This window comes from Mesoplodon densirostris, chromosome 11 (genome assembly GCF_025265405.1).
Source record: "Mesoplodon densirostris isolate mMesDen1 chromosome 11, mMesDen1 primary haplotype, whole genome shotgun sequence".
Classification (NCBI taxonomy): Eukaryota; Metazoa; Chordata; class Mammalia; order Artiodactyla; family Ziphiidae; genus Mesoplodon; species Mesoplodon densirostris.
The window spans coordinates 63590436-63603920 of NC_082671.1; the positions used below are offsets into that span (position 1 = coordinate 63590436).

The following is a 13485-nucleotide window of genomic DNA, read 5'->3' on the forward strand; positions in this document are numbered from 1 at the left end:
GGGAAGGACCCTGCCTTTGCTTTCAGGGGGTTCAGGAGCCAAGATGGGGTTCTGGGTGCTCAGGTCCTGGGGGTCAGCTCAGTGAACTCTCCCCTGGTCACCTTTGCCCCAGGCACCCCACATGCCAGTGTCCGGCCCCCTGGGGGGCCTCCCCCACTGGCTTTGGCAGCCAAGATTTTGGGGTCCACCTGTGTGTGTTCATTCGGTGCCTCCTGGGTCCTTAGCTGCTGCCCACCGGGCACCACAAAGACCTGGGGGACAGAGGGGGCTTTCTCCTCCACGGCTCCAGCTCCACTGAGGCTTACAGAGTCGCTGAAAGGTGTTAGGGGCACTGCTTTCTTGGGGGACTGTCCCCAGGAAGAGATTTCTGCTGTCTGTCGGGTTTCCGTGGTGTGTTTAGGATTTGTAGTGGTTTCCTGTGGTTGCCGGAATAAAAGCCTATAGGCTGGGTGGCTTAACACAGCAGAAATTTGTTCTCTCACTGTTCCAGAGGCCAGAATTCTGAAGTCAAGGTGTGGGCAGGGCCCCGCTCCCTCTGAAGGCTCTGGGGACACCAGGGGCGGGTCCTTTTGTCTCTTCCAGCCGTGGTGGCCTCAGGCTCCCTGGGCTTGTGCTTCTATCCTCACATGGGCTGTAAACTGCAGCTGTTCCTCTTTCGTAAGGATTCGCGTGATTGCAGAGGGCCCACCCGGGGAACAAGGAGGGTCTCAGTTCAAGATCCTTAATTTAATCATGTCTTTTGCCACATGGGGTGATAGTCACAGGTTCCGGGAATTAGGATGTGGACTTTGTTTGTTTTTTGTTTTTGCGGTACGCGGGCCTCTCACTGCTGTGGCCTCTCCCATTGTGGAGCACAGGCTCCGGACATGCAGGCTCAGCGGCCATGGCTCACAGGCCCAGCCGCTCCGCGGCATGTGGGATCTTCCCAGACCGGGGCACGAACCCGTGTCCCCTGCATTGGCAGGCGGACTCTAAACCACTGCGCCACCAGGGAAGCCCTGGACGTATCTTTTAGGAGCCACTGTTTAGCTGACTTCAGGGTTGGTTATTTTCTGTTCCCCCCACCCCCCAATGGACGTGAGGAGAGGGGGGTAGGGCGAGCACCCCCTTTCTGACAGGAGTGGGTCCCCAAGTATGGCTGCGGGCTGGGCTGGGCTGGGCTGGGCCGGGCCGGGCCGGGCCGTGTACCTGCACCAGGAGTTTGGAAAGCACTGTGATTTTTCAGGTTCGCCGGGTTTCAACCTCTCAGGTGTGTAGGCAACTCTTGACTTACAGCCAGGAGCGGTGGAGAAGCTGGAATCATTTTTTTTGGTGCTGGAATGCATTTTTAATTTATATTTAAAAGAAATGGGTGTGTCGGGGTTCTGGGAATTTGCTTCAAAGACAGTAGTGAAGTCACCCCGAAGCCCTAGCCTGGGGCAGGCCTGCCATGGTCTGGGCTTCCGGCCTCCCCTCCCCATGGTGTGGGCAGGTGTCTGGCCTCTGAGGGGCCCTTCCTGGCAGCCTTGCCCTATAGGGGAGGGGGCTCCATGGCCGGGCCAGAAGGTGAGTCAGTCCAACAACCTTGAAACTCAGAGGCAGAGGGCGAGAGGCTTGAAGGGAGCTGGGGGCGGGGAGCGGGCCAGTGCGGGGCTTGGAGTGGACAGATGGGGCCTCCAGGCTCAAGAAGCCAGTTCAGAGCAGGGGGTCATGTGACAGCCCCACGTGCCAGGTGCTTAGCTCAAGAGCTTCACAGAATTAGCCGATCTCACCTTGACCCCGGCCTCCTAGGAGCTGGGCTAGCCCCGGGGCCAGAAACAGAAATCCTGCCTTCAGGGAGGGTTTCCAGCCGGGGAAACTGAGTCAGTGGTCGGGAGCCTGCTTGAGACACCTCTGTGGTAGTGGGTGGGGGGTTAGGTGGGAGGGTGTGCCTAGGCCGTGGGTGGGTGGATGGACCGATTTTTTCAGTGTTTAACCTTTTCAGACACGCTGTCCTTGTCTCCGTGCTCCTGAAGCTTCCAACACAAGCTGTGCGGGTGCATCACTGCCTCCAGAGAGTCTAGTTTTTCTAGTTCAAAGCCCTGAGCTATCGCTTAGGACCAGAAGGCAATTGTCTCTTTATTTATCAAAAAACTGAAGCCATAAAAACCTCTACACTCCCTTCCCTTCCTGGGGCCCAGCCCTGGCCCCCCTCCAGGGCCGAGGGCTTCGGCCTGGCTGCGCTCCCCTCCGCTGGCCCCCAGGCCCTCGCCTCCCTCGTCCTCATCCCCGAGCAGCCCCGGCATCTTCTGAAGCGCCTCTTGGCAGGAACCAGGTTCACATCATCATCTCCTGCTTCCCGCCCTGCCCGTCCTCCCCCAGACCTGCCGTGACTGTCACACACATGTGCACACACACCCCACGCCACATATACACGCCATACACAGACACATCACATACCACACACATCACACACACACATCACATATACACGCCACACAGACATACATCACATAACACACACACACGCACACACTCCTGTGCCTTTTACCTTCCCCCTGCCAGGCCCTGCTCCCCACAGGTCTCTCTACAGCGAGGGGTGTTTGGCTGTCCCCCACTTCTTCGCAGACCTGACCAGGTGAGCACCCGTCACCCAGCATCCGGCCCAGCCCCCGATGTCCCTGTGCTTCTGCTGCGGCCCTTTCTGGGGCCGAGCCGTCTCCACCACCATGGACGCTCCTGCACAGCCCAGCTCAGAGGCTCCCCCACTCAGGCACTATGTTTTTCCTCCATTTCCCTTATCGTTAAGGAATATCTTTTTTGGTTAAAAACAAAAAATGGTATTCTTATACCCTGTGCCAGGCGTCAGTTTCCGGCCTGTAAGATGGGGGCGTATGAGAGTTCCCGCACCAGGGGCTGCGAGGCCTCCTCCGCCCCTGTAACCCTGAGCTGTTATCACAGTCCCCCTGCAGACGAGCCCTTGTTTAAGCTCTGTGAAGCTGGCGCTTCTCTAGGGCACTTAACGCTCCCCACCCGAGGGTCTGTGGCTTTGGCACTGCGGGCTGGGGTTCCTGGGTGGCCAGTGTTGTCCTCCCATCCCCAGCCCCATGCCTGGGTGGGACAGGCATCCAGTGACGGGGACGTGTGTGAGGTCGTGGCGGCTAGAGGGACCTCGGCTCCTGGGAGCTCGTGTTTTGCAGCTACGAATGCCTTCTTATGGGGCGGGGGTCCTTTCCCAGTTTTCCGTGCGGGGTTCTGCATTTGCAGCCGTGGCCAGGAGGCCAGGCCTCAGGTCCTCCTCGGCTGGGCGTTGCGGCGCTACATGCATTATTGAGCAAGGCTATTAGCTTGCTCGGGCGAGCCTGATCCTTGGTGGGCAGGTGAGGCTGGCAGTCATAATGGGTTGGGGGTGCACAAGAGGAGGATGGGGGAACTTTACCCAGGTTTTTTTTTTTTTTTTTTTTTTTTTTGTGATACGCGGGCCTCTCACCGCTGTGGCCTCTCCCGTTGCGGAGCACAGGCTCCGGACGCGCAGGCTCAGCAGCCATGGCTCACGGGCCCAGCCGCTCCGCGGCATGTGGGATCTTCCCGGACCAGGCAACGAACCCGTGTCCCCTGCACCGGCAGGCAGACTTGCAACCACTGCGCCACCAGGGAAGCCCTTTCCCCAGGTTTTGAATGGCTCAGAGCAAGCATCTGACTCTAAGAAGGATACTAGGATGCTTGGAATAAATTTTGGAAGCCCAAATTTACTTTGAGGATTCCTAGAAGAGGAAAAGTGAAGTTCAATCTTGTGAAGCAAGCATATCTGAGAACATTTATTGCATTAAAATACTGTTTCGTGTAAGAGCTGTATATTAAAAAAAGAGATATAGGGCTCACTAAATTTGGTCCTAATTATTTGCCTAAAGTAAGAGGATTTTAAGAATTAAAAACCATCCTATCACATCTCTTCACAACTCTGAGTTCTGATGCCAGGTTGGCTGTGATGTCCCATGGAAATGGGACAGTTCTGCAAATCAGGGCTTTCCCCCGAGGGCTGGCCATGGGGATCTGCCCGCACAGCCCTGAGGAGAAGGTACAGTTAAAGAAGCATGGAAGTGGATTACTGTGCAGTTTAGCGGGAGTGGCTGCCATGGAAAGCACCCTGCTAAGGCGTGCATGGGGGCCTGGGATTGGCCTGAACGAAGGTCCTGGAAGCCAGAGACGAGACCCTTTCCAGGGGACCCAGTTCATCTGAAACCTGCATGCTCGGAGTCCTCACTGCCTTTTATTAAAAAAAAAAAAAAAAAGCGTGTTTATCTGTAGAATTAATTCTTCATTCATTAGATCAACAAATTCCCAACACTGTTTGAATCAAACCTGTGAATTATGCAGGTTTTATAATTCTGTACAGGCATTCATCATTGGCTCGGAAGGGGGGAAATCCTGGCATTTTATGACTTCATCTCACAAGCATTTGTGGAGTACCTGCTACGTGCCGGGCGTTTGTCAGGCACCCTCTGTGTGCTGGATGTTCTTAGACTTGACCCCCAGACAGACCTTGCCCCTGCCCCTACCCCAGAGCCTGGGGAGACAGAGGCTGGGGAACAGTTGCACAGCAGGTGTCACCCTGGAGCTGGGGTGGGCGCTCTCTGGAGAGGGGAGATTCTGGGCCCATCAGGGTCTGTCCTGGGCGCCCTGGCCCTGGGCAGGTGGGTGGGCGAAGCCTTCTGAAGGTATGCAGGGTGCCTGAGATGAAGCTGCATCCAGGCACAGGGAAGCCACCTGCAGAGGCCAGCAGAGAGGATGCCAGGCACAGAGAAAGGGGGTCACCAGGGGGTGATCATTGACAGTGGTGAATATGCATGAGTGTGGACCTAGGGGGTCGTCTCCATTAGCCTGTTGAATCCCCCAACCTCTCTTCAAAGAGGGAGACCGTGTGGCCGGCATGAGAGGTGGTGAGTGTGGCATAGACAGGGCTGGCATGTGGCTGAGGGCCAGGCTCCAAGGTGGAAGGGTCTTCATGGAGCAGCGGGATTGTTTTGAAGCCAGTATGTGGCCAGGCCAGCCTTCTGGAAAGCTCTCTCGGGTGTTCTGTGGAGAACAGGCAGGTGTGTAAGGTGATGAGCAGCTGGCCTGGGTCCAGGGGCCCGAGAGCTGGTCACTGTCTGTGGTTGTGCACATTGGGGGTGGTGTAGACTGGGGTGCAGGTGGCAGTGGAGGCGAGTGACACGGACCCTGGGGGGATGGCACTGGTTGGGGACAAGGGAGAAGGGGAGGGGATGCCTCCGGGGCTCCTGGCCCCCTCTCTGGGCAGCTGCAGCACCCTCTCCAGGTGGGGGACCCGGAGAACAGGCTTGGCGAGGGAAGACAGGTTTGAAGCCTTGGTTTTCGGAGGAGAGAACAAGGGCAGAAAGGGTTGGATGGCTGTGTGTGGGCCCCAGAGGAGGGGCCTGAGGCACGGCTGCGGAGGTGGGGAGCTGGCCCTGGCCCACTGCCCCTTACTGGCCTGGTGGGAGAGGCCGGGAAGAGCGTTCCCAGAGGGCAGAGAAACCAGAGCCCGGTGAGTCTCTTGGAAGCTGGGGAATGCAGCCCCACAGGGTCAGGTGCTGCTTCACCTCGGGACTCCGTGTTTGCAGAGGCCAGTGACCACCTAGAGGGGTGGGATAGGGAGGGTGGGAGGGAGGGAGACGCAAGAGGGAAGAGATATAGGAACATATGTATATGTATAACTGATTCACTTTGTTATACAGCAGAAACTAACACACCATTGTAAAGCAATTATACTCCAATAAAGATGTAAAAAACAAAAAAAAAATTTACTATGATTGTAACTCTAGGACAGACGTGGAGGGCTGCTAGAGTGGTTGAGTAGTATCACCCCCAGATTCGTGTCCAGAACCTCAGAATGTGACCTCCTTTGGACATAGGGTCTTTCCGGGTGTAATTAGTAAGGCTCTCGAATAGTAAAATCATCCTGGATTTAGGGTCCACCCTGAATCCAGTGACTGGCGTCCTTATAAGAGAAAGGAGGGGGAGATTTGAGACCCAGGGAAGACGGCCATGTGATGACAGAGGCAGAGATGGATGAGGAAGCCACAGCCCAGGGAACACAGGGAGCCCCCATCAGCTGGGGGAGGCAGGAAGGATCCTTCCCTGGAGCCTGCAGAGGGAGCACGGCCCTGCCCACACCTTCATTCTGGACTTTCGGCCCCCAGAGCTATGAGAGAATACATTTCTGTTCTTTTTAAGCCACCAGATTTGTTGTACTTGTTACAGCAGTCCCAGGAAACGAATACTACAACGACCTATTGGAAATGAAAAGATATCTTTTGTGCTTAAACAACTTCACGGAGACTTAGCTTTATTTGCAGCTGATTTGAAATTGCACGATTGGTTAAGTAGAGGAACAGAATAATCCCACCCATCATCATGCCCTTTCCACGGGACAGCGGATGCTTTAAGGCAGCTGGCTGAGCTGCAGCATGGCTGTGGGTAGCACGGGTCCTGCTCTGTCGTCCTCCTGTTCACAGGGGCCGCCTGAGGAACGAGGCTTCCCTGCAGCCGCTGAAAACCACACATGAGCAGAAATACTGTCAGCAAAGTCAAATTCAGGTCTTCGGGAATTGAATGAAGGGTGCTCTGTGTGTGTGTGTGTGTGTGTGTGTGTGTGTGTGCACGCGCTCGGGGCCTGCCTTCTCTGGGCCTCGGTAGCAGGTGGCCCTTGAGAGGGCATTGTAGGAGTCCTCAGATCCTTAGAGGTGGAGGAGTTGAGACTTCCAGTCAACACAAGGGCAGAGCTTGGGAGCTGCTGTGGCCCCACTGGGGGCGTGGGCTGTGCTTTCATCCTGGTGACATTGACCACCTGGGCCGAGCCCGGATGGGCAGGATTCTGGAACACCACAGGCAGAGCACCGTGGGAAGGGGCCGTGCCGGGCCCCCATTTGTTTGCCGTCACGGCTTGGGGAGCACGGCCCGCCCCGTCCTCTCACGGCGGCTTTATTATTTCAGAATGCCCTTGACCTGCCAAGTTGGGACTTGGAAGGCAAACACTCCCGTTCGCCACATGTATTTTAAAAGTAGAGATTAAAGAATTTGAAGTGTATGAAGAACAAATACACTTTCAGCTAAGCATTTAACATTAATGACTAGAATTTAAGGAGGCCGCAGGCTGCCCACCTGGAGAAGATGCCAGGAGCGGAGATGTGTGTGAGGGTGTGAGTGTGGGTGTGTGTGTCTGTGTGTGCAGGTATGTACGTGTGTGGCTGAGGGTGTGTGAGGCTGTGAATGCATTTATGGGTGTGAATGCGTGTGAAGACGAGAGTGTGTGTGAGGGTGTATGTGCGAAGATGTGGCAGCAGCGTGTGCCTGGGTGTGAGTGAGGGCACAGGTGTGTGTACACGAGTGTGTGTGAGGTTATGTGTGCACATGCGTGTATTTGTGCACACAGCCTGCCTGGCGGGGTGGCCGAGCTCAGTGTTCTGGGGCCGGCAGGGCACCCTGCTAACCCGGGAGCGGGCAGGGGGGCAGTGGTGGGGGAGATCAGACGGTTTCCATTGCTGGTGGAGCTGAGAGGAGGGTCTGCAGCCTGGTGGGCCGCCGCCCTTTTCCTTCTGAGCAGCATGTGAATCCTCTGCTCACAAGCTTCCTTGGGGGCAGCCCCTGCTAGGGGAGAACAGGTGGGTGGCCTGGCTGGGCCTTCTGGCCTCTCCCTCCCTGCCCTGCCTGGTGGGGAGGAGGGGGACGAAAAAGAACCCACCTGACGCTGGCCGGCCCTGGGGGTGGGCTTGGCCTTGGGTCCCCGGCCTGGTGGCCCCTGCACGGTTATGTAATTCAGCAGAGGTCAGTGATTGCGACTCTCCTCCCTGTTTTTGAGGGACTCAGACTGGGTTTTACCTTTGCTTAGCAAGTTGTGCATTCTTGGGTGTTGCAACCTGGGAAGGAAGATACTTGGGAAACGTAGAGGAAGTTCAGATTTGTTTCTGATGCTTCTTATGCTAATTACAGATCAGTTTCACCTGTTCCTCAAAGGAAGCTCATTCTGAAGCGCTCCCTTGGAAGGTTGGAAGGATTTTCTTACACCAGTCAGTTACTGAGCTCTCTAAAACCTGCACACTGGGGAGGTTGGCCTCCCCGAGAAACAGACCCTGAGGCTCGAAATCTGCCTTCTCGGGAGCCAGGCGTGGGCAGGGGTGGGGGGCACCCAGGGCTGCGCAGAGGAGAGGTTGGGCTGCAATGCAGTGGCAGCAAAAGCCTCTGTGGACCCCACACCTCAGCTCTGGAGATACAGTGCCCAGGTGGCTGCACTAGCCCAAGGGGCCGTGGGCCCCTCCATCTCCGCTCACCCGTCGCCAGCTGTGAGCTGCCCCAGCAAGGGCTGTGCAACTTCAGGTGAGGGATTTCGGGAGGAGGATCTGAGTGCAGAGCCTCAGCTGTGAGCCACCATCACCCAGCACTCCAGAACCTCGGTCCTGGAGGGACATGTGGAGTACACCACAGTACCCACTCTTCCACAGCATCTAAGTTTTCGTTTTTAAAGTGATGATACATTTTAGTATCACTATCCAGTTTGTTCAACTTCCCAATTGTCTCATACATGCCTGCTCTGGCCTGAATTGTGTCCCCCCCGCAAATTCCTAGGTTGCAGCCCTAACTCCACAATGGGACTGTATCTGGAGGTGGGCCCTACAGGAAGTAATTCAGGTAAATGATCAGGGTGGGCCCTGATCCGATGGGATTAGTGTCCACATAAGCAGAGGCAACAGAAATCTCTACCTCTTTCTGTGCACACACACACACACACAGAGGAAGGGCCGTGTGAGGACAGAGTGAGCGGGCAGCTGGGAAGAGAGGCCTCACCAGACCCCAGCCGTGCTGGTACCCTGATCTCGCTGGTACTTGTAGCCTCCAGAACTGTGAGAAATACACTTCTGTTGTTTAAGCCCTCAGCCCATGGTATTTTGTTACGGCAGCCCGAGCAGACTGAGACAGTAGGTAGTGTATTCACGTGGTTTAATACTGAAAAGGCACAGAGGGCATCCAGGGAAGCCCATGTCTGGGGATCCCAGTGACTTTGGGTTCCAGGATGATGCTGCCGTTTGAATGCACGCCTCTCCGTGCACTGAGGATCCTGGTGCAGGATGTCTCTGGAGCTCCGAGTTTCGTACCTCTTCATACCAGCCTTTTAATAACCCGAGAGTACTAGCATCACAAAGGAAAAATGGATAAATATAACCATATGCAGATATAACAGTTTTTGTGACTACAAATACACAAATAAGTTGAAAGTTAAACTTAAGCCAAGAGGGAGTTACCACCGAAATGGCAGAGAATAGTTAATTTCTGAAATTTATGAGGACCTTGTATAACACAATAAAAACAAGACCAACCATCATTGAAATATGAACATAGGAATAATCAGGCAGTTCAGAGAAAGGAAATGGACGTTACCAGTAAAATTCAGGCAGATGGGGCTTCCCTGGTGGCGCAGTGGTTGAGAGTCCACCTGCCGATGCGGGGGACGCGGGTTTGTGCACCGGTCTGGGAGGATCCCACATGCCATGGAGCGGCTGGGCCCGTGAGCCATGGCCGCTGAGCCTGCACGTCTGGGGCCTGTGCTCTGCAACGGGAGAGGCCACAACGGTGAGAGGCCCACGTACTGCAAAAAAAAAAAAAAAAAAAAAAAATTCAGGCAGATGTTGAACCTCATCAAAAATTATTGCAAATAAAACACCTTGAAGATTCATTTGTCAGAAATGCCAATATTTTACAGACTGAACATACCTTGTGTTGGCGAGGATGTGTGAGTCCGTGCATCCTTTTGGGGAGGATGGTTTGGAAATATTGGGTTAGTCAAAAAAAAGTGCGGCTGTCAAAATGTCAACTGTGTGTACCTTTGATTCATCACTTTTAGGAATTTTCTCGAGAGAGATATTCTTTTTTTTTTTTTTTTTTTTTTTTTGTGGTACGCGGGCCTCTCACTGTTGTGGCCTCTCCCATTGCGGTGCGCAGGCTCAGCGGCCATGGCTCACGGGCCCAGCCGCTCCGCGGCATGTGGGATCTTCCCGGACTGGGGCACAAACCTGTGTCCCCTGCATCGGCAGGCAGACTCTCAACCACTGTGCCACCAGGGAAGCCCGAGAGAGATATTCTTAAAACACACCAAGGATGTATATCAAAAAGTTACCTGCAATAAAAGCGAGCTATAAACAGCCCCGTGTCCATCAGTAGTAGAACAAGAAACATTAGTGATTTAAATTCTGATGGGGTCCCCTATCGCAGGGGGCCCCAACCCCCAGGAACCGGGCTACACAGCAGGAGGTGAGCAGTGGGGGAGCGAGCGAAGCTTCATCTGCCGCTCCCCATCGCTCCCCATTGCTCGCATTACCGCCTGAGCCATCCCCCACTCCCCCCCTGCCCCTCCACCGCTCACCGTCCGTGGAAAAATTGCCTTCCATGAAACCAGTCCCTGGTGCCAAAAAGGTTGGGGACTGCTGCTCTAACTGAATACTGTGTAGCCATTAGGGAGAAAGAGGAGGCACTCCAAGTGCCAACAGGGAGGGTCTCCAAGGTACCGTACTGAGCAAACATGCCAGACGGCAGGGGCATCCAGCTCTCCTGATGTTTTCCTGTGGGGACCTGCAAGAAACTGCTGAAGGCTTCCCATGCCGCGCTATTTGCACAGTGATTTCTTTTTTTTTTTTTTAGTATGCAATGTAGTACTTTTATTTTAAAATGCGTTCATTGAAAAGTCAAAAACTGGTGACACACATTGGTAGGAGCTGGGGAATTTCCGGTTGTCGGGCTGCGGGTCTGTGGGTGGCTGGCAATGTCCACCCTGTGACAGGCAGGTCCGGGCTGTGTCCCAGGGAGCGAGGATCACCCAGTCAGACCCCTGCTGGCTGCCGTGGTGGGCACTCTGGGTCTGACGGGCCTCGGGGGGCCAGCTTGGGCTGCCTGATCAGTTTCTTTGTGGAAGCTTCCAGAACCTTTCCTTCGTGAGGGATTAGGCCACAGAGAGGACGTTGGAGCACAGTTGGAGGCCAGTGGGAGGAACAGACAAGATTAAAGATGAACTGGAATCCAGCGTTGCCCGGCCGGGCAGTGGGGGAGGGAGGCCACACAGGAGGCCCTGGGCCAGAGTGACCCTGGTCTGCTCCCAAGTCTCCCATGAGACCCGGAGGTGGCCAACCGTCGTGCAGGCAAGCGTGAGGGGAGGGCACGAGGCCTTCTCGTCATCCTCACTCTTTCTAGGTGATTCTCTCATAAGGGAGCCAGGCTCAGCCAGCGGGGGGGTTCAGAAAGGGGTTGGATGCCCAGAAGTGTTCACAGCTGCACATTCCCCTGGTCCCCCCACTTCCCCGAGGGCGGGGACCCTGGCAGGCCCGGGACAGGGACAGGGTTGGAGTGGCTTGGCCACCTGGTGCGTTTGGCCGAGGAGCCCCCTAGGGTGCTTATTAAGAAGTCGCTGCCCTGCCACCCTTAGACGGCCCACCGGGTGCTGGGTGCCCTCAGGCCAGCGGGAACGGCACACGTCTGATTGCAGCCCGACTCCAAGGTGGTTCCCAGAGGCCTCAGGTGCCCCTGGGTTTGGGTTTAGCAGCTGGCTCTGCAGCGGCGTTTGCAGCCTGGGTGGGAGCAGTGCCCCCCTCCCCCCAGCAGGCCTCCGTGTGACCTCCTCCCGCCCTCGTCCCCCAGGTGAGCACTGCGAGGTGAACGCACGTTCCGGCCGCTGCACCAACGGCGTGTGCAAGAACGGGGGCACCTGCGTGAACCTGCTCATCGGCGGCTTCCACTGCGTGTGCCCCCCCGGCGCGTTCGAGAGGCCCTACTGCGAAGTGGCCACCAGGAGCTTCCCGCCGCAGTCCTTCGTCACCTTCCGTGGCCTGAGGCAGCGCTTCCACTTCACCGTGGCCCTCGCGTGAGTCCCTGCGCGTGCCCGCGACGCCTCCCGTGGGTGGAGGTTGCGAGGTGGCCTAGTGTCTCCGTGCATCCCTCCGTCCTGTAACAACAGCCCCCGTCCACTGGGGCCTCTGAGGGTCGAGTCACCTTGGCCAGCGCTGGCTGTAGGACCGGCCACTTAATTTGTAGGACCCCATGCAAATTGAGGATATGGTTCAAAAATTAAGAATTTCCAGCTGGTGACAGCAGAGCATTAGCAGGTGTGGCGCCCTGTTTGCCCGCCCAGCTCACATGCCCATGAAGCCGACCCCCGGCTGCCCCGGTTCTACTCACCTGCCACCACGTGGGCACCCCTGCCACCCAGGTGGCCAGAAGGTGGAGGGAAAGGGCCCAACAGGCTTGGGAATGAGATTCAGCGTAGGCTCCTGCTGTGCCACCAGTTTGCTGGGAAACCGCGGGCGGGCGGCCTCACCCCTTTCCGCCCTGGTTCTTTAACCCATAACAGGAGGAAGCAGGAGGACTGTGTGCTGTGGCCATTCTTTTACTTTTGCATCTTTTTCTCTAAGAGAATTTAGATTTAATTTAACTTCTAAAAATCTGTCGCTTCCATTGTAAAGACTTCTATCAAGTTCACCTTAGTAGTACAGGGTGTATTTTGTATTTGGTCACCGTTTAGGGGGCCCGTTAGGGGAACGTGGCATTCCGTGTCCCCCAGAATAAAGTGCTCCCTCTGAGCTGCCCTTTGGAGAACAGGGCATCTCAGGGAGAGATGGGGCAGACTCCTCTCCTGGGGCTGCCCCCCCGAGCAGGTGAGGGGTGTGGTGTAGCCAACAGGCGCCACGTGGTGCTGATGTGAAACCCCCCCGGGCAGTCCTCCTCCATCTCGCCCCGCCTCCCATCTCGGTCAGGTCCTGTGAGTCCCTTGACCTCACGTCTCCCCTGCCCGCCACTGTTCTCCCAGTTCCCAGCACTCTGGCCTGGACCACCGCCCTCTCCCCTGTGGAACAGCAGTGGTGGCATCTACTCTCAGCCTGAGTCAGGTGGATTCCTGTCCGACAGGCCTGCCGGGCCTGCCTGCCACCTGGGGCAAAACCCAAACTTCTTAATAGGGCACAGGGTGACCCCCTGTGTGCTGACCCCTGGTGACCCCCGATTCTGGCACCTCGCATCCTGTGACATGGCCACCCTCACCTCGTGATTCTCTGGACCTGCCCAGCCTTGCACAGGCATTTCCTCGGCCCCTCCTGCTGGCCCGCCCGACGGCTGCCGCTTCCTTCAGGAAGCCCCCCTGACCCAGGTGGGGCCGTACCTGCATTCCAGCTCCGGCTGGATGTCTGGTCACTGCCTGCTTGTCTGCTACCTTCAGCCTTTGATGTTCCTGCTTGCAGGATCAGGCAGCTGTCCACCCTGACTGTCCGCCCCTAAAGAAAGGTCCAGATGAGGGCACTTGGGTAACATGGGGGCTTGAGTCGTTGGTGGGTTTTCTACATTGCGGCTCAGATCTTTTTGCTCTAAACCCATCCTTCATACTAGATCATTGGTTGGGGGTGTGAACTCATGCCAGATTTCCTGATCCTGATTTTTTTTCCTGGTTGTCCGGTGATTTGATTGGGCTAAAGCCTCCAAAGCAGATGCATGTCCTTT

The 13485-nt window shown here is 56.1% G+C and overlaps 1 protein-coding gene across 1 annotated transcript in view; it reads left to right on the top strand.

Annotated features, from left to right (window-relative positions):
* CELSR1 (cadherin EGF LAG seven-pass G-type receptor 1) overlaps positions 1–13485 on the top strand; it is a 146807-nt gene that overhangs the window by 62987 nt on the left and 70335 nt on the right. The window contains exon 3 of the mRNA XM_060112662.1: positions 11638–11860. Within this exon, the coding sequence (XP_059968645.1) occupies positions 11638–11860 (223 nt within the window). The remainder of the gene's footprint in view (positions 1–11637; positions 11861–13485) is intronic.